This window comes from Cydia pomonella, chromosome 2, assembly GCF_033807575.1.
Source record: "Cydia pomonella isolate Wapato2018A chromosome 2, ilCydPomo1, whole genome shotgun sequence".
Classification (NCBI taxonomy): domain Eukaryota; kingdom Metazoa; phylum Arthropoda; class Insecta; order Lepidoptera; family Tortricidae; genus Cydia; species Cydia pomonella.
Genome location: NC_084704.1, coordinates 29,329,427 through 29,350,873, shown reverse-complemented (window position 1 = coordinate 29,350,873; position 21,447 = coordinate 29,329,427). Strand labels below are relative to the sequence as shown.

Genomic DNA, 21,447 nt, shown 5'->3' with positions numbered 1-21,447 from the left:
GAAAAAAAAAACATGATCAAACATGACAAACATGAATAAACTTTTAAACTATTCCTTAAGGGTACTTTTCAATTAATAATTAAGGTAAAGGATCATTATTTATGGAATGAGAAGTTAAATATCAGAATGGAAATTGCACAACAAATCCATTTAAAAACAAATTTTAATTGCTTATTGAAAAAAAAAACATACTACAAAAGTAAAATGCTCTGGTGCAGAAACATAAAATTTGCTGCACACTTTTTAGAAAAACAACCCACTTTCAGAGCATGAAAAATAAAAAATAAATGACTAGATAATACCCAATTTCAGTTCAATTGTTTATTACTTCAATATGGACAGCCACTGAAATGTTTTTATCACTTATAACCACAAGTTTTTAAAAGAACAATAATAGTTATAATATTTGTTTCAAAATGCCCTGTCTTATTAATGTTTGGCACTCAGATGTTGGTAAAAAATGTCTGCTATTTTTCTTCAGAGTTATCACATCACCATCTTCAAGCTCTAACTTGCCATAGTCAGCCATGCACAACACTTCAATATACAGTGACTTCGGAGGCTTAAGGTTTTCTGTCAAATCTATTCCACTGTAGCCAATGTCCTCTCCTAAAGATCTCATGTATGTTGCTAGATTTGTGGAGTACTTTGAAAACCAGTCATATTCATCATCGGAGAGTAATTCTCTTACGTCCGGAGGCAACACAGAGCCAAACTCCCAGCGCAGGGTCTTGATCTTGTTCACTCTACTGTACAAATATGCTAGCAAGCAGCGCTTATTACGTTCTAAAGCTGAGTGCCTTACTTGCACTGTTGTCCAAAGAGATTTGTTTTCTGATGTAGCATTTCTGAAATTAAATTTGCCGTGAATAAATAGGTATATATTTTTTTACATCCATATTTAAGAAAGAGGAAAAATGGTAATACTTACGCATCATTCATATTCATTTGAAATAAGGACTGCATTTCTTCCAAGATTTGCCGTATCTTTTCATCCTGAAAATGTAATTGGGATAGATTTATCTCTTGTTTACTTTTTAGTTTCATAATTTGTTTAATCATTTCACTAACTTACATTGAATTGATCAATAGTTTCAGGATTTCTTTCTGCTTCTTTTATAAGTTCTATAACTTTTTCACCAAACATTGTGACAAGCAATATTTATGTATTTTATGTACACATTCGTTATATTTTATACATATACAAGTTACTCGTTGACGAATAAAGATATACTTTTTTCAAACCTTACCACACATTAAGGTTTCGAAAACTTAGTTATAATATGACAAAACAGGACTAATTAATGATTATAAATTTTTTTATAACCACAAAGTGTTGTTTTGTTTCGATTAAAAATAAAAATGGACCATTCATATCGTCCATACCAATTGGCAATTACTATAAATATCACTAATCTTTAATTTTTAGGCAGGCAACATTAAGAGGTACGTTCTAAATATTATGGGTTCAATAGATAGTTACCACGAACGTACTCGCAACATGGAGATATAAAGTGGAGCACGCTCTAACTTTTTTTGTCATACTAAATTGAACCTTATCGCTGAGATAAAAGGTGTTCTTACCAGACTAGAGAAAATGGTCCACTTGAGATAGCAAAGATGGGTCGCAGTGTCTCACTCGCACATGTTGCCAATGTTAAAAACATACCCTTGTATGCAATATACTACTGAAATTAAATACCTTCTTATACAATTTTAGTGCTATATTCAGAGTGCGGTTTTGATGTCTTTTAATAAATTTGTAAGTCATTTTGATGTTAATATTATTAACTGATTAAACTAAGCATGTGCACAACAAAAAAACATTAATTTTAATATGGTAGTTATTGTAAAAATTTGAATATTAATTGGTATCCCTAACTTGATGACATATATTGGAGATATCTTCAAAATACGCGAATCGTGACGCTCAGCATTTGATTGCGAACAATTGAAAAAAATGGGTAGAAAATGTTATGTGATAGGTTGTAGAGCTGAAAGTTTTGCTGACTGTGGTATATCTTTTCACAGGTGAACCACAATCATTCAATTTTACGATAAAAATACAAGACAATAATTGTCAAACTCATTAGGGTGACTATGATGTCGACACGATGTGAATCAGTTTTACCAATTCTTATTACGTACTTAAAATAAAGTTTATCGAAATAGGTATGTCTTTATTTCGACATTAATTAATTGATGGAATGAAAGCTATAGTGCCAATTAAATCTTTATCAGGCCTGGGCTATGACCGCGAAAATTGTAGTTCGTCAATTGCGGGCATTTTTCGATGTCACTCTAATGACGTCTTAGTGAGAGTAAAAGAGAAAGATCCCCGCAATTTGCGAATTTCGGTTTTCGCGGTAGGCCCCCTGATATCAGACCCGATTCCGGGCTTGAGAAATTCCGTTTCACCAAATATCAGCACATCGTTTACAATATTTGAAATGTAAAAAAATGGTTCATATGCAAATATATCAAACATTGAAATTTTTTGGCAATTAGAGACAAAGTATTTTTTACAGATGTGCTGATATTCCGTGGAACGAAAATTATTATCAGGCCTGAACACGGGACTGATTTCGGGCCCGAAATCGGGAAGTGTGGATGTAATTGGCGCTATTACAGAATAAATAATTGCCCTAATTAAAATCCTAAGTCCTTAAACATTCCAGACTTACTTTTATATATTATATTTTAATGAAAAGGGTTTTCAAACTATTTATATATACGTAATCGATTCGATATAGGTTGGACACATATTTCCGTCAGTAGATAAAGGCGGCAAATTTGAAAACTTTAGTTGCAATCACAGTCGTCACAAATCTACGATGACTTGATAATTAAAGTGTGCAAAACGGAAGCCATCACGTATATAAACATACCATGAGTTCGAAAGTGCCCGCCAATGGCTGCCATTTATTTATTTTCAAACACATGTCTGGCATCGTAACACATTTATTTTTAAATTAGAAAATATAAATCAAGCGGGAAACAAACTATTTAAAATGTATGATTGTAGTCAAATCAAAATAGTGTCGTGTTGTTTTACAGGTACCATATTTTATACATGGAGATATAAAGGAGTTAAGAGTGACAGAGAAAGATGCCCGCAATTTGCGAACTTCGGCGTTGGCGGTGGGTTTGACTCTAACAAACTCCATAATACTATCGTAAGAAAAAGATAATATATTTCTCTCTAATGTCTACGCTTCAGTGACAAGCGCCCTGGTTAAAAACTATAATAAACGGGCGGAGCGGACCGCGACCTTGGTCTTGTCAGCATGTCTGTCTCTCTCTCTCTCTCTCTCTCTGTTAGGGGGCGTCCATTAATCGCGTCATACGTTTTTGGCTTGTTTTAGACCCCCTCCCCTCCCCCATGGTGATCTTTGGTGATATTTTCAGGAACCCCCCCCCCCCCCATCCAATATGACGTGTATTTTTTTCGATAACTAAAGAACAGTTTTCTAACAAATGAACCTAAGTACACATGAAGGATTATTATTGACTATAATACAGTATAGCACAGATGAAAAAAAAATACACGTGATACGTGTCCATACCCCCCCCATCCCCTGTGGTGATCATTGGTGATTTTTTGCTGACCCCCTCCCCCCCCTATACAATATGACGCGATTAATGGACGCCCCCTTACTCATACCTGTGTTCTTGACACGGCGGACCACCTTCCTCACGATGGACCATGGTGGCGGTCCGGTACGCCTATCAGTAACAGCTTTTAGAACGACTAAATTAAGTTAGGCTTTGTGAAACGTTTTAACCTTTTGATTGCCAAAGACGTCATATAACGCGCGCGGCTACAGCCCAATATCAACCTTAATGCGTACCGACAAGGTTCACAATTACGCGCCGCGTGCGATAGGCATGGCGTTCAAAAGGTTAAAGAAGAGAAAAAAAAAATCCATTCCTTTTCAGGGACCATAATACTAGCACAGCCAAAAGACAGTGAGATTCTCTCTGACTATGCACGAATGAGAAAAGATCCTGGCCAAACTATATATTCAATATTATCCTAATATCCCACATACATATAACTCATGGTCACCCTAATTAGAAAGAGATGCAGCGGCCCACTTTGACTTCTCATGTGAACACACTTTTTAGCCAATGTACACTATCCGGATTATTTTAAGTTCGTGACCCACAATGGCAGAATGCATGACGTTTGGTTGGAAATGCCCAGTTGCGTTGTTATAATCTGTGGTAACTATATATATAAAGACAACACCCACTGCGGAATAAATAAATTGACAACGCGATCGCTGCTAAGTAGACCTGCTGTGAAGCAGGAGCGATATATTACAACTCGCGATTACAATTTAAGTGCATTGTGAAAACATGTTTTAGTGCCTTTCTACACTTAATCGGATTATTATTCCCGTGTCACACACTGTGCATAGTGAAAGTGTAAAATTAACCTAAACAAAATGAGTGCCAAAAGAGTGATTGATTCAACGAAAGTTCCCGTGCAGGAGAGCGCAGATTCTGGTTATTTGTCAGCTACTATTAGCGGAGGATTGGATTCAGGGATCCTGTCAAGTACTATTTCTGAAGAACTCAGACTTCCCGAAGATGTATCGAGTCCTCAGTCGTCGACACTGTTGAGTGACAAAACTGAAATGGATTCTGGTGTTTTGACGGAGGGGCCTTGTGAAGAATTAAGCAGCACGGAGTTAGAGGATAAAGTTGGGGAAATTCAGGCGCAAATGAAAAAATGCGATATTGATAGTCCACCGGAAGTCAATGTTTGCCCTGCATCGATACCAGACCACTTGCAGATTCCCCTTGCTAAAGTTTTCCAGCAGGATGCGGATGGTGACAAGTAAGTACCTATTAACTTTTAAAAAACGTAACAAAGGGAAGTCAAAATGATGCTTTGGTCTTAACAAGCATAGACTCATCTTCCTTTTTAACTTTAAAGGACTATCATTCTTAAGTAAGGGATGAGTAGGTATGTTTGCAATGACCTTTATTGACAAACTAAGCTAGTTATAATGTATTCAACTCCTTGCTAAAAGCTGATTAATTATGACAATAATTTCTTCTTGACTTACTTAAATGATATCACCATGTGCAGTATTCTTATTAGAATGGAATATAATAGACCAAACAAATATAACCTAAAATATTTTGCAACAAGAATTGACACTTAAATCAAGCAATAACAAACCTTCTGCCTGTGACATTAAGGCTACAACATGTAACATGATACATATCATGGTTCAATGTTATTATAATTGTGGTGTTATCACTTACTTTTAATCAGTCAGAAATATAATAATATTCTGAATTGTAAGTGACTTTATAGGAATAATTTCGATGATGTAATGTTTTGAAAAGATGTGTCCTGTCAAGTTTCATGCCTCCTCCAATTTAGGAGGGATTTCAATCTCCTCAAGTAAGAGGTGTAGGGTTAGAGTCAACATAACTTTTTTGTTTGGTCAACTATATTAAATAACACAGGTTTTTCACCACTCAAACTTATATACAAAAAAGTTTGTATATGAGTTTGGATGGTGACTAAGTTATCAGAATTATCTGTTGTTTCAGAACCATGCAGTTTTAAAGTGTTTTTTTTTTTTGTGGAGGATGATAATATTTTTGAGTGGCTCAAATGCTTGCAAAATTCACTGATTATATTTCACACTATAACAATATCTAATATAAGAATTTAACATAACATAGTAATATGGTCTGGCTGTTATTAAACTGTTAAGCCCTGTAATTACTAGTGTCTAGTGTAACAATTGGCTCATGCCTCGACATTATAAATTTGGTCAATTAATAAAAATAAATACAGGGTAAACTATACAAGGTGTCCACGAGGAACCTGAGAGATTTTAACCATGTACATTCTGAGGCCAAAAGAAGGAAAACCTGTTATGAGTTTAGATCAATTACAGAAAAAAAAAATTGGTTTTTTTTTCAATTTTTTGTATGTATTTGAATATAAAATGTAAACACTGTTTGTAAAACTGTAACTCAAAAAGAATTTTATCTTTTATTTGTAAAACCTATTTTTGACATCTGTCAATAAGGATATTCCAAAAAAGTTTGTAGGACATTGTAGACTTTAAATATGATCAGGAATATACTGTTAAAATCTCTCGGAATGCTCATAGGCACCGTGTATAGGGGTTTCTTTTTTCTATTTTTTTTATTGGGACACCGGACGTTTCTTGATGCTATCAAGAATTGCATTATATAGAGAGAAATAAATATTAAAGTATAGCTACTATAGCCAACAAATGTCATTATAGGGTGTAAAAACTTCCTTGGTACATCACTAGCAAGGGTCAGAAATTAAAAAATATGGGCTGAGTGTGATATTAATGGGGGAGCAAAGCAAACGACACAAAGTTGTGCAAAGTTGTTTCATAGAACACAGTAATAATGATAATTAATAACACTTTTCTAAAGTATACATACTACTCAAATTAGAACTTAAAACAAAAAGTCTTGGCATATAACAATATTGTCTGTAATCTTCTCTTCATTTGTGATGCCCTGTCAGGTTATTTGTATAAAGATACAAGCAAATCTCATCCTTATGGCAAGCAACAAAGAGGGACATTTTGCTGGCCGCGGTCACACTTAGTTACACAGTATAGAACTTTATTACATTCAAATATTTTTTTCAACCAAGTAAAAACTAGTCAAATGTGTCAACATAAATGGTTTTATATTAAGCAAGCTTTAGACAAGTTTAATTATAAGATGACACACCACCATGAGTAATCTTTATTAATAATATTATTTTTTTCCCAGTGTATTGCACATCACAGCTGTTCATGGCTGCAAAGTGCGAACAGCACTGCTCATCAGGCTGTGCCCACACCCATCATGGCTAGACATCACAAATGACTATGGCCACACAGCGCTACACCTAGCCGTCATGAGTGGACATGCCATAATAGCCAGAATGCTTGTCAAAGCGGGTGCTTCCTTCGCCATTAGAGACCACATGGGGGAAACTCCGCTGCACACAGCAGTGAAAGCTGGCAAGCGAGACTGCTTACTAGCGCTCTTAGACCCAGTTCCTGACCGTAAATACCAGAAGGCTGTGTTGAACCAAACAAATTATCATGGTGAGTAGTTATGTACCTTTTTTATTAAAAGCTTTTGAAATAGCATAGTATGTAGTAACTATTTGATGCATAGGTACATTGCATTAATAATCATAATCAGGTTGCGTGTGACAACAGTGATAGGAAATTATTCTAATTCTAAGCAATATCTAGGTAGACATTATTAAATCACACAGTATTAATTATTCTCAAATAGCAGATCTGGATATCCTATTTTACACCATTAAACGCGGCGGCGGCGGCATTAACGGCTTAATTCGTCATCTAAAAGCTCCTTACATGGTCGTTGCACCTTTGATTCACTGAGTAAAAACCCGAGATGGTTTTCCCGATAATGCAAGACGCCAATTCGAAACACCGCATCTTTTTCTTGGTTTTTACGTTTCTCGAACTTAACAAGTCAAATGTAATTAATACACCTATTTTGAAATAAATATATGGAAATAATAAGCTCGCCCGATGTTAAGTCTAAGTAATTGTAGTCTAGAAATTCTTAAAAGGTTTCTTTTTTAGTTTCGAAATACTTTCAAACATGTAGCCACCGATTAGATTCTTGCTCCCTGTAAAATTTTATATTTTGCGCGTTCAATCGTTCGTTGTTACATATGGCGCCATCAGAGGTCACGCCCTCGCGATAATGGTCATGACCGAAGTAAATAAAGTGGGAGCTATGTACAGACATATAAAGACAGCTTTATCACGCCAATGCTTCTAGATAAAGACGCAGTTAACCAGGCAGACGATTCGGGAATACATGAACCTTCTCATAAAACATTTTTATGAGACTGTAAGCTTCCTTAGCTTCCCACTAGTATAGCTATACTATAATTACATAGCTAGAGGTCAGATGTAGGTACAGTCAGGATCAAAACAAAAGTAGCGGATCAAATAACGCTTCATAAGTATCTACCTTTCTGTAACCTAAAAATTGATGTCTTTAATATAGAACAACTGAGACTAAAAGATACACTTTGGAACGTGAATTTTAGAAATTTATCTGTATTTGGAAAAGTTATCTGAGATGTCAGATACTTTTGGCGCGTTGTTTCATCAGCTACTATTGATGCTGACTGTACATCTGCTGCTCTGTGAGTCTTTGTTAGCTTTATGAATTTATTGTTTAAAAATTTTACTTAAGAAAAGATATGAAACTGTTCCATTAATTGGTTTATATTTTATCAAACATAAGTACTATATATGTAGGCCTTAAGAGGATAGTGCATAGTAATAATGATAATGACACTTTTATTATCTCTTTTATTCAATTATTACTATTATTATATATGAATTCTTTAGTATATTTTACTACTAAAACGAGAACTTAGATAGAAGATATCCTCCTAAGGCCCAACCATAGAAATGAAAAATCCATAATTTGTTACTGGAATTTGAACCTATAGTGCAAGGAATACAGTTCATTTTATTTTGAACGAAACAAAACAAATGCAACTCTGTTCAAATTGAATATGATTTAAATTTCATCGAACTGAATAAGTCCTATAGGTAGGACCTTGGGCCTTACGAGGATAAAACAAAGTTGTCAGTAATCTTTATTTAGTACACTGTTTTTAAATTGATTACAGTGATTGTTTAGTAAGCTTTATGGATATCTTTATATATTTATACTTTATAGTGGGAGTAACATAAGAATTGAAATTTGACACTTATGAATTAGCCCCAAGACCCACCGTTTAACCGGATAGCCTTATCTTCATATACATACCTAAGGGTCAATTCGTAAGTATCAAATATGGATTCTTTACTGTGCCCACTCGATCCGAATACCTAAGGTTTATTAAAACTGCGTCAAAATTTATGACATAACTATCACAGTAAAACTATTTTCTGCGATGACCTCACCTATAAATATAGTTATAACTAAAATGTATACTCGATTGGTGTTTTTCGAGGCATCGCCCTCAGGCTAATATACACATGCGTACATATTTATATTTGACGTCTTTTGGTACCTATCATATGGTGTAAAAGAAAAAGAGCATCGCGATCAATTTCACATAGCTTTTATTTTAGACCGATTAAGCTTGCCACTTGAAAACATTTGGTGATAATATGATCGATAAAAGTTAGATTCTGTTATTCGGAGCGCATTAAGTCATGGATAGAATTAGAGTCGATTTCGTGATATGGGTGATGTTATGAACGATTAGAACATGTTGAATGACGCCCTAGGACGTCCATCCGGACCTTGAGCGTTCACACGAAGATCGCCTCAGAAAAAATACGGAAGCACACTAGGATCTGTTATGAATTGAATTGTCTGAATGCATGAAACCTGTTTACTAAGGATACTACGACACGATTAGATTGTTTACGTGTGAACGTACTTGGTGACGTGGCCCAAGGTCTATTACGTCAACAGAGAGCCTTGCAGACTACGGTATTTATAGGGTGACCGCCATGAGTCAAGGCTCTTTGCAAATCAGACCATTTCGGTAAAGGATAACTAATCCCACCTATGATTACGCAGACCTTTGGGATCAAATCATATTAGATCAAGAAGACAATTGTCTTCTTCTTGTAAAAATCTTTTTATAAATTGAGCCTACTTAACGACCTATTCGGAATTCCCAAAGCAAATAGTATTAAAAAGAGATTAGTTTCTGTCAAATTTATTTTAAATGGTCGGAAAACCCAGTGTTCTTCAATGTCCTCGCAATAACCGAAATATAAATCGCCATTTGCATAAATGGGTTTACCCAAAGATCGAGATAGTTCCTAAGATGATCGCGGAATTTTAATTAGTAAGGTAAAGGTGCGAATGTGTGGGCCCCTTTGAACCGGTCCAAGTCAGCGTGAGACGCGCAATTTGGGTATTTCCAGCATCGTTTGACCGTTCGCGTAACCATTTGGCGAGTGAAAGCCTTCCGCTCTCGCAGCCAAAAGCCAAAAAGCCTTTCACCGTGAAACTCTAACGGAGATACGACCATTTCAGCCCGAGCGCGCTCACTTTGGGATACCCCGGCTATTGTTCCATTGAGAGCGTTACGTGTGCTGATACGTGTATGTACGAGCTATCTAGGTTGCATTGCGAGAGGGTTTTCCCAGGTAAGAGTTGCATCCAAAGCATTGTTGAAAGCGCGTGTGTAATTTATATAATAGGGCCAGCGATCTGAAAAATAACTACTTTATAAAATGATTCGGCATTATGTAACTATCGAGGAAAACGCGGTTTAGAAAAAAAACAGTCATACTGGTCAGTAGGAAACCCCAGTCAACCGCAAAATACCACGTGGGTACAAAACTTAACAAGGCAACATCGGTTGTGCCAAGGGTGTATGTGGGATATGATATGGCAAAGCCGTTGGAAATCCCAGACAAGCCGATAGCCCGCTACTCGCACCGAATTCGTCGCAGAGGCTTTCTACATTAAATTGTTTTATACAATCGACATCAGTGGATCTCTTTTGTCACTGTGGAAGTGTTTGTTACTTTCCATTGTTTTATTAGGGTTCCGTAGCCAAACGGCAAAAAACGGAACCCTTATGGATTCGTCATGTCTGTCTGTCCGTCCGTATGTCACAGCCACTTTTTTTCCGAAACTATAAGAACTATACTGTTGAAACTTGGTAAGTATATGTATTCTGTGAGCTGCATTAAGATTTTCACACAAAAATTGAAAAAAAAAACAATACATTTTGGGGGTTCTTTAGAATAATACTTAGAACTGAAACTCAAATTTTTTTTTTCATCACACCTATACGTGTAGGGTATCTATAATATATGGACAGGTCTTCAAAAATGATATTGAAGTTTCTAATATCATTTTTTTCTAAACTGAATAGTTTGCGCGAGAGACACTTCCAAAGTGGTAAAATGTGTCCCCCTCCCCCCCCCCCCGTAACTTCTAAAATAACAGAATGAAAAATAAAGAAATATATATGATATACATTGCCATGCAAACTTCCACCGAAAATTGGTTTGAACGAGATCTAGTAAGTAGTTTTTTAGTACGTCATAAATGGCACGGAACCCTTCATGGGCGATACCAACGCGCACTTGGCCGCTTTTTATACATAGATACTGTCGTGTTATCGTATGACATTGACTTAACTTGTTATCAATATTCTGTCAATTTCTAAAACCACTCAATTAACGCAAATAAGCCTAAAAGTAAAAAAAAACCCCTGGGTTTTTTAATGATTTTTCGATATTCCTATTTGTTTTTTTGTAGTGGGTATCTACCAAAAAACAAAAAGTAAATCGGTGTTAGGTGTTATGACACCTGGCAGGTGAATGTGGGATAAGAAACACGAGTGTAATGGCTGATTTACTTAGTAATATTGTTTACGACGTCATAAATATATATATGTCCAAGTACTTTTTCGTTGTTTTGCGTACCATCCGGTTAGCACCAGTGTTAAAAGTATAAGTCGTTAATCGCCGCCAAAAAGCAAAAAACAAACTCGAGGTTATGGGTTTAAATTCGTGCTATTTTTGAACACCATTATCTTCAAATATCGTTGTAGATTCGCAAAATATTATTGCCTCTTCCACATTCCTATCCGTCTTAAATCGGGAAGGGAAACCCCACATCTACCCGTACAATGATCCTTTTATTACCCCTTGTCACGGCAACTAACTTATTTCATAATACCGTTGAGGTAAACAATAGTTTTCGAAATACCACTTCTCGCTGGCGCGTATCTGTCCGTTGGTAGGACGCTGGGTTTCCCAGCCTCGGGTTTTCCAATGTCAAACACCCCGTATGTGTCTTTTAAAACAAGAATTCTTTCACGTATATCTTTACTGGCGCTATTGAATTTTAAGATGGGATCGAAGATGCGGATCGGTAAATCGGTAGTAGATACATTATTTAGTCATCTCTCTCTGTTTACAGCTAACGTACGTGTGACTTCTATTTATCTTATGTCGGAGCATAAATTAATACCGGCTGTAGGTACCTGTCTGAGTATTTAACTACTTGAATAGTGAATCAACACAGCTTTGACCCAAGTTATACGGAAACATTACGAGTAGGTAGGAGTAGGGAACGGAAATTCCAAGGTGTTTTGCAACACATCCAAATTCTTGGCAGCATGGCATTCTGCGGCCGGGTCCTCCGGTGTCATAATCCCAGATTTCCCTGTAATGCTTCGGACTTACCCAAATACCTGTCTTAACGATTATGAGCATCGTTCCACTTAATTACCTGAGAGTGTGCTATGCTATGTGCGTCACAGATCAATAGCTACCTACTTGTAGGTAATTATTATTGCTGACAGTTTCCATGAACTTACTATGCGTTTCCTGGTAAACAAACAACTCAATACTATGAAAATTTCCATTACAATCATTCCATTAAACCAGACTCATCGCATCTGCATACGGAAACAGTGAAAATAATGATTGCCATATTTGGCGCGCTGCGTCGCGCGCGCACCTCGCCGGGCCACAGTCCACAATCCACATAGCTTGGAAAACCCCAGCTTGCGTCGCCGTACCTGCCCCCTCGCCTCGCCTCACAACGTATCTATAGATAGTATCGCAGCAGTCACGTCTACGGTGCGTTGCTCAATGGGTACCATATACCACGTGCAACACATGTACTTTTTTTTATCAATATCGGGCCTTTATAGGATAACATCAGATTCATGTCAAAAATTGTAGAATATTCACAATTCACATGTACTAGTTAATAAATAACGCTTGTGTAAACGAGTGACGTAGTCATAGGTACCTTCAGTGCGATTTATCTAATGTTTTTAGTGTGGTACTACCTATTTTACTTCTAGGTGCTTGGGAAATTGCGCATAAAATAGTCAATGCCGATATAATGCGATCAGCTAGGGTTTTCCTCAAGGTTGAATGCACTTATCAGCATTTACGTAGTATAAAACTAAACAAAAACTTATTATAGGGTGTATTAAAGAGTAGCTATTTTCCATTCGTCCGGCTGTCTATTCTAGTAGTCTAAAATAAACTTGGATTTCGGCCAACATTATGGGTGACGCAGAAAGGCCGGTAGATACATAACTTGGCATAGCTGGCCTTATTTCAAATCCGACGACTTACCAGAATTTGGATCTTGTATAGTCAATAGAATTGTTATTTGAACAAAATGTTTTGTTACAATTTGGACAACTTGGATTCAAGTAGGTACGTAGTTTAGTTTATCTTATGTAGAAAGTTTTCTAACTATTAAGCGTAATATAGATATATGTTGGCCCCAGCTATTACAATTCACGTAATGTAAAGCTACATACTATAATAGTTCATGACCTCAAATGAGGTTGTGGTATTAGTATTTTTGAGTAAAACTGTCCTTATGGAAGAGTGGCGCGAGGCAGGCTGAAAAGCGAAACCCCATGTTTTTTACTCAGGTTTTTGCTAGTTTTACTTTTCTTAGTATATCCATCGAAGCGAAACCCCATGTTTTTTCCTCAGGTTTTTGCTAGTTTTACTTTTCTTAGTATAGTCATCCGTGACTGCGTGGGGTTACGAGGTTACGAAATAGATGGCAAATCAAAGGCTTGACTAGATACTGGTGTAGGTACTAGTGACATCACCTGGAGATCGTGTTACTGTAGATTCAACACACTATCAAACACATGCGGGTATTTCACCGGTAGCATAATTTGATGGAAACGGATAATTGTTTCTATGCTCTGTTGTGTCAGTCGTGTGATATCTATTATCGTATCGTTAGACCCTGTGGGGTAGGGCTCATATAATTTATAAAAATATTGGTTGCTTTTGGTTTTACTTTAAGCAATTATTTTATATGTCTGTCTGTTTGTTTCAGGCCAAGCTTGCGTGCACATCGCAGCCAAAAAGGGAGATATAGAGATGCTGCAAACCCTCGTCGTCTACGGTGCCGACATCAACGCCAAGGTGAGTGCCGTGACGCACACAGTCGTACACATTCCTACTACACCATTAGCTTTTATTGATTACTAATTACAGCAGCTGCAAGTAACGATAGTACGTTTTCCGATGCATGGGTCTTTGTTTATTATACTTAAGTTCGATTATATAATAATTAATTAATTATTTCTGTGAATTAATGACTTTTTAACTGCACAGTTATCTTAAAAACAAGTTGAAAAATACAAATAATACACTGATACCCATATGATAGATATTTTGACCTCTGCTTTTACACGCGATTAATGAGACATAAATAGTCGGACGAGAATACATATATTCACAAGAATAATTTTGACGGCGTACGAAAGAGAATTAGTGACCAAGGCCTGCTATGTCCGGAGCTGGCATTGAACATCTTAAGCATTCGCGGCTGACGCTATTCATATATACAGGATGATTCAGGAGACGTGAGCAGGATCAAGCCTGCATATTCGGTAAATTATCAGCAACTGTTTCGTACCAGTATTTGTAAGATTAACGTTAATTTAATTTTTACTGTTCAAAAAAAAGAGTTTTATTTTATTTACGATATTTATGGTCACCCTCTTTGTTTTATCCATAATAAGTGACAAATTGAGTGTCATCGGAGTCTGGTTACTTTTATAAAATCATATCTCACTCAAGTGTGACATTTTATTTTCTTCATAATCAAAGTGCTGTCATAACGGTTAAAGAGGTTTTATCTTTCTTAATTAAGTGTTGTAGGGTGTCCATGATTGTAGATAATCAAATTTGTCCTTAAGAAAAAGTTTAATAACAGATAAAAAGCGTGATTGTTTTACTTAAATATGATGGTGAACGATTCATTAACATTTACTGATTGTGTAGGCTTAGTCCAGCTCACGTCTCATGAATCACCCTGTATTCATTATATTTTGTATTATCTATAGACAACATTCGCTAGCTTAGCTGACTAGGAAACGTGATGTGTGACAGATAGCTGAACAAAACACCACGATTGTTTGGCTTTGAGTAGGTTTCCCCGTCGGAAAACCCGCTCTAATCTGATACTGATAACGATACCGGGTTTTATCACCACTCCCAACTCTAGATTTCTTTTACTTTGGGGATGTGTTAGCATTATCTTGACTTGTACAATTCACTTGATAGTTTTAAACAATTCTTTTAAAGGAACTGCAACTTATTTAATTTTTTATATCGGTTATTTATATCCAAGTCCGTGCGAGAGTATATGTTTTAATTTAATACGTTTATATTTACAAGCTTTTTAAATACTAATCCACTGATTGATACGAACATTGATTTTATCCTTGTTTGCGACTATAATTGCATAGTTACGTAGAAACGCAAGGCTATGACAATATAACATTAAATTAGGAAAACCCAGTGCGGTCCAAAGCTTCTAGCAATAATAATGGAAATTCATTTATTTTAATTTAACATTAATTAACATTGAAATGACGGCTCATAAACAATTGCTAGTGTTTCCCAAATTGCTTCTAGATTCGTGGTATTATAGTGTCGTTCAAATGTTGACTTAACAAGTCAATTTGTGGCCTTTACTTCAATTACAAGGTACTTTAAGTTTTAATTAAAACTGGAAGTAGTGATTAATTAATATTTTTCAGTTATTTAAACCCTGCTGAATGAAGGCTATCATTTTCTTTAGCAAAATATCTTCAATTAGTTATTTTTTGTCACAATTATTCGGAAACCACTCTAACCTCCTTTTAGCATCCTAAACAATGTATTTTCTCTTGTTCAGGACGGCAGCTCAGGCTGGACGCCCCTGCACATCGCGGCGCGCGCCGGCAACCACGCCGTGTCGCAGTACCTGCTCGAACGCTGTCCCAAAGTGTGGAAGTACGTCTGCGACTACGCTGGACGCACGCCCATGCGTCTGTCGCGTCGCACCGGCGTTCATGACTACTTCATTAAAGCGTACAAGCATGATGATGACGAGGACTACACGAGTGATGAGGTCAGTTGGTGTAATCTAAAATATTTAGTCAGTATTTTGGATTTTATTGCCTATGCCGCAAACAACCACATAAAAATGCAAGCTTAGCTCTTTTAAAATGAGAAATGTTTAACATTATGATGTAAGTAAGAGTAACATAATTATGATGTAATACAACGTGCTCTTCCCGTTGGTTTTTATTACGCAATATCAATAAGCCACTACAGCGTCACTAATGTACATTTCGTTTGCCCGCAGGACGACGGTGACGACTTCTTGGAGATGCATAAGTCGCAGCCGGTGGCGGTGTGACGACATTAAGTAAACAACATTGAACGCGACCGAGCACTTACGTTATTGTTACGTTAGACTGAAGGGGTGGCCCGTTCACGACAACGCCCAAGCGTGCAATCTAAACGTTCGTTAATTGTGTTTCCACTTGAAGGACAATCTTATTCAAGCCCGAAGACTTTATTGTCAATCTATGCCGAGTATTGAGGCTCAAGATTAAATGCTCAACTATCCCGAGGATTTTTACATTGAACTTAACTAGGATTAAAGTAAACTGAGTCTTTAGTGCTGCGTACAGTTAATCCTTTCAGCTTATGGTTTCAAGTGGAAAGATAATTGTGACTGTTTGTTTATTTATTTAAATTTACGTTTGCTAAGTGCAAACTGTGATATTAGAGTTCCGTAGAACCCTTATAGGAGCCCGTCCGTCTAGTCTATGTTGTTAGTCTGTGAAAGGATGGTGTGAATGAGACCGCGTTTTTTAGAAAAGCGTACATTTATTTAATGAACCCACCAATATCGTTGGCTATGCGTTAACGATTCTTCCTGTTTGTCATAGTTCGAATTTATATTTTTTAAATAGTATAATTTTATGGATATAACTTTAGCCTGACGATTGGCTAACACAGGTCTTCCGTAATATTTTGTGAAGACACTATTATGTAGTTAGACTTGTTGTTACTAATGAGCCAACATTTTTATCATTTTTTTGTTTCAATGGGTGTGATGAGGTTTGTTGCTGTTGCTGACTAATTGTCTAACGGAACTGTCTACCAACTATCATACTGTCAGTTGTGATAGACATTTGTCCGAGCAGAATTCGTTCTAACTGCCATGTGTTTAAGATGATAAAGATTCTATAGAAATATAGAAAATGTAAGAATCTGACCCCAAATTGTTTCTATCTGTTGTAAGACATCAGGTCAGGGCTGTTACCGGCAATTGGAATAGTCAATAATTTGTTTCTATGTTAATAGTATGTTTATGTGAGTGTAAATTATTGTAAATAGTATAATAAATGTGACAACTGTTTCTGAAACATGTTTTTGTCTTGCTCTAACTTTCGTTCGAAAGGAGAAGTGAAGGCTGACCCATATGACCCTACACATATATACAAATATTTAATGTTTGGATGTTGCTTCGTGAGCGGGCGGTGCACCCACAGTCATTGCGGCAATAGCATAAGTTAAAACACCTAGTATAGTTTCAGAAGTGAAAGTCCCTATTAACTATCATAACTCGAAAGAAGAATATTTTTAACTACAAACTTTTCAAATGTTAAATAATTGAAGTATCAATCTACACAAAGTAGGCATGTTACGATTTTGTCTGCCGAAATATTTATAAGTTACTGTCAATTATAAATATTTTTCGAGCTATTACGTTAAATTCATTAAATATTAAAGATTTTTTTCTCGGCCGGTTAATTTACATAATTTGCAGATAGCAGCCATCAAGGACATGTCGTTGACTCGGCGCAGCAAGCGTACTAGCCAGCATTAGCGCAAGTCAATTCAATGTTTTAGAACAAAACAAACACTTTTCACTTCTGAAACCGCCGCTCTCAATCAATGTTCATTACTTAGCACATCAAACATGAAACTTGTGGCACAATTATATTGATAAGTTCACTGCGGCTATAAAAATGCCAACGTACAAGGGCAAAGTGCGAGACGACGTCAATTGATCGCATGAATTTAAAATTCAGTTTGAATTCCATTTTCGCTGTGTTCACCGCATGTAGTGGCTGGATCAATATAATTATGTTATAATACTGCCATAAGAAAAATTATAACTTAGTACTTTGATCCAATTACACAGTACTATTTGGCTGATGGCTTTAGCTACACATTAATAGATACGAATTATTTATTATTTATTGTTGTTCTCAATTAAACGGTTCTAATTTGTCGACTTTTGCAGAGGAGGAACGAAAGGGGTCGAAAGGAGAGTTGGAGAACGTCGACCTATATTCTAATAAAACCTAAGGAATATTTAGTACTCCTAGAAATCACATGGAAACATTGTTGCATTTTGTGTAAAAATGTAATTATATGCGAAATATGTGATACACTTATATTTTTAAAACAACGAAAGAGATTTTCGTTTGTTTGCAAGCAGGCCTGGCTAACATAATTTAAACTCAAATAAACTACTTAATTAAATTTAAACATTCACTAGGTAATTAATACTTACCTACTCTCTATGATGCACAAATAAGTCTTGCCAACTGATGAGATAATAGCGGACTCATACTGCCTTGCTAACTATATATATTATTGTATATGTATACAGTTATATATTTAGTAGAACTTACATAGTTTATCGCGTCTGAGCTACATACTTTGTAATTAATAAATAACTCAGTAGGTACCAACACAAACATGGATTATGCTGGCCCGGCCCACAAATATACCTAGCGTGTGTAGCAATAGGTTTTCTCCCCAGAGTAGAATATACGACAGCGTTTGTTTTACCTATAAAGATATCAATTTCTAGTGCACAAATTTTAGCAATACTATGATGCTGCAATACCGTAACGTAATTCATGGCAAAATATGAAGATTCTGGCCCAAAGTTTTCATACTACCTATTTAATATTTTTTTATTTACCTACTGAAATATTGACTGATGGTTTTCTTGAAATAGATCTGATATCAATACAAGTAACAGTGCCGCGAGGTGCCATGGTACCTTACGAAGGTGTTACAAACAATCAAAAATATTTTGCGTCACTGTCATGTAGGTAGATAGACAATAGCCATATTTAATAAGATGACTCTAAGAGGACCTCAAAGTGCATCCAACAACAAATAAATAAGAATAAGTAGTGCTCAAAAATACTGAATCGCCTTTTGAGTTGTGTTTAGATATTTGCGAGCACCTTGTTCGACCAGATATGCCTTTCAATTTTCAATGTAATTGATTCTTGTAGCTAAAGTCGCGGACTTTAATTGTTGAACCATTTAGGATTTACTTTACATTGGACATTTCATACTGTAAGTCTGTGACTGTTCCTATAAATTTTTTTTTATAAATGTGTCTATTTTTGTATTATAAAAAATGTATATGTATTCAAAAGTAGTTTGTATGTATTTAACTAATAAAACAAATAAATATCTATGTTATTTATGAAAAGTAGGCGTTTTATTTATAGATCTAATAAATGCTATTTTGAACGGTCTTTGAAGACTAAACTTTTTCATATGTGTCAAAAATCGTGGGTTCGAACCTCGGTAAGGCTGTATCCTGTATAGAGCACAAAAAATCGTTCTCGAAATAATGCACAAAATTCGGCCAAACTTATCGAACGTAACAAGAGGTTAGGCCTCAATAAGGCCGTAATCCTTTACAAAATTATAAATCTACAACTCTTGACTGATGAAATTGATAAGAAGATATACTTCATTATGGATTGAACTACGGATTGGTTGAAGTCTTGGCTACTTGCAATATGATTGTATTTATGTTGAGAGTCACACGAACTTAGATGCTGCCATTTTATACTACGTCGGTGGCAAAGAAGCATACTGCCCGTCTGATGGTAAGCAGTTACCGTAGCCTATGGACGCCTGTAACTCCAGAGGTGTTACATGGGCGTTGCCGACCTTAACACTCCGCATCCTCGTTGAGCTCTACAATCCAAGTTACGCTCTTACTTTAAAACGACTTTCTGAAATAACATTGAAGTACACACATCTATGTCTGTCTGTACTTACTAGTTTCGTTGCTAGAAATGTTAGTGCAAAGAAATTAGGGCAATTAGTTTAATATACAAAACTTCTGGTCGCTAGCACTCGCAGGCTAAAGCCGTTTGATATTATTGCAGATGAACTATTTTTTTACATTAAGAAAAATTGTAAACGATGTGTAACTAATATTTCGTTAGCCGCTGCGTTACCGGGCTTACGTTAGCGAATAACTCGCGAACGCGAAGCGGCGCGGCGCAGCGCGGGTGAATTCAATCCTTTGATACCTATGGAAGTGTCCTATGTGGGCGATCTCGTTGTGAACGCGAATGCCGTTGGTCCGCCGCGCCTCGTCGCATTCGCGAATTATTCGCTCACGAAAGCCGCTGCGTAAACAATCTTTTAGCCTGATATCGGGGCCAACGTCGCGGCCTATTGTTAGGCGTCCGAAGGCAGGATAAGTGTAATAAACAGAGATGTACCTACGGTGCTATTTAAATGCGCTAATGTCAATGCTATATTTTTCAAATATCGACGGATTTTTCATCTTGATCCGATTCGCCTCGATACACCCTACTATTTGCATTAAGTTGTATGCCAATAGAAATAACCACCATAATCGCGTGTCAAACAGTAAGTAGGTACGTAGTTCTTAATGAATGTTAATTGACATGTGAAAATGACTTCAATTATTATCAATGGAAGCCCGTATTCATTAATAGTAAATAAACTAGGCAAAACAATAGAATCCTTGTGTGAGGCACGATCGCAATCAATAAAAAATACTATACGATCAGGATGTTGCCCACTGGCCCATGCTATGTTGCATCTATGCCCGATAACCTATTTATGTACCGAACTAACTAGTTACGCCGATTTTTATTTTGCTGTCTAACTTTTTTCAGATTTCGTTACATTTGATGAATAAAGTTCCCTATTCTATAGGTACAATAAGTATATAAGCGCAATTTCACTGTAGGTATTTCCTAATCCTTAAATATCCTCCGCTATACGAAAAAGTAGGTATGTTATTATTGGAACTCAACTGAAAATGATATAGGTAGGGCAAGTTGTGTTTTCGAATGTATATACAATAACCTATACATTGTGCATCTCAAAAATAAAATCACAAAAGATAAAAAATTATACAAACACGTATTACGTATACAACAGACGTAGACGGTCTAATCGCTAATTAATCAATATACGTAATACAGATACAATTATTATACAGTACAGATATTAATCATATATGTACTCTAAAACGATGATGACATGATTTTTAATGTTGTGCATGTGCACATATGTGTGTGCAGCATGTGCTCCGATAAAAACTCCGTAAATACTATAACAGCAACATAAATAAGATGCAACTACTTATACAGGACAAATAACAGCGAAAATTATATTTGATATACGAGTATATTGGTATTTTTTATCGATATCGTTGTCTTGTTGTGTTATCCCGTTTGTCTATATCTCCGTGAATTACACATAATATTATGTTATTTAGTAGATTATGTAGATTACACGCAGTCATATCGCG

The 21,447-nt window shown here is 36.1% G+C and overlaps 2 protein-coding genes across 2 annotated transcripts; one reads left to right on the top strand and one right to left on the bottom strand.

Annotated features, from left to right (window-relative positions):
• Positions 1-306: 306 nt before the first annotated feature.
• On the bottom strand, positions 307-1,393 carry LOC133534869 (DNA replication complex GINS protein PSF1-like). Its single transcript, XM_061874164.1, has 3 exons — positions 1,076-1,393; positions 932-996; positions 307-848 (listed from the first exon to the last, which is right to left on the bottom strand). Exons 1-3 carry the CDS (start codon positions 1,145-1,147, stop codon positions 398-400), a joined length of 588 nt encoding a protein of 195 aa, XP_061730148.1. The 5' UTR covers positions 1,148-1,393; the 3' UTR covers positions 307-397.
• Positions 1,394-4,259: 2,866 nt separating this feature from the next.
• LOC133534868 (NF-kappa-B inhibitor cactus-like) lies at positions 4,260-17,251 on the top strand. Its single transcript, XM_061874163.1, has 5 exons — positions 4,260-4,846; positions 6,793-7,112; positions 13,876-13,964; positions 15,727-15,942; positions 16,180-17,251. The coding sequence occupies exons 1-5, from the start codon at positions 4,452-4,454 to the stop codon at positions 16,231-16,233; spliced, it is 1,074 nt and encodes a 357-aa protein (XP_061730147.1). The 5' UTR covers positions 4,260-4,451; the 3' UTR covers positions 16,234-17,251.
• Positions 17,252-21,447: the final 4,196 nt, after the last annotated feature.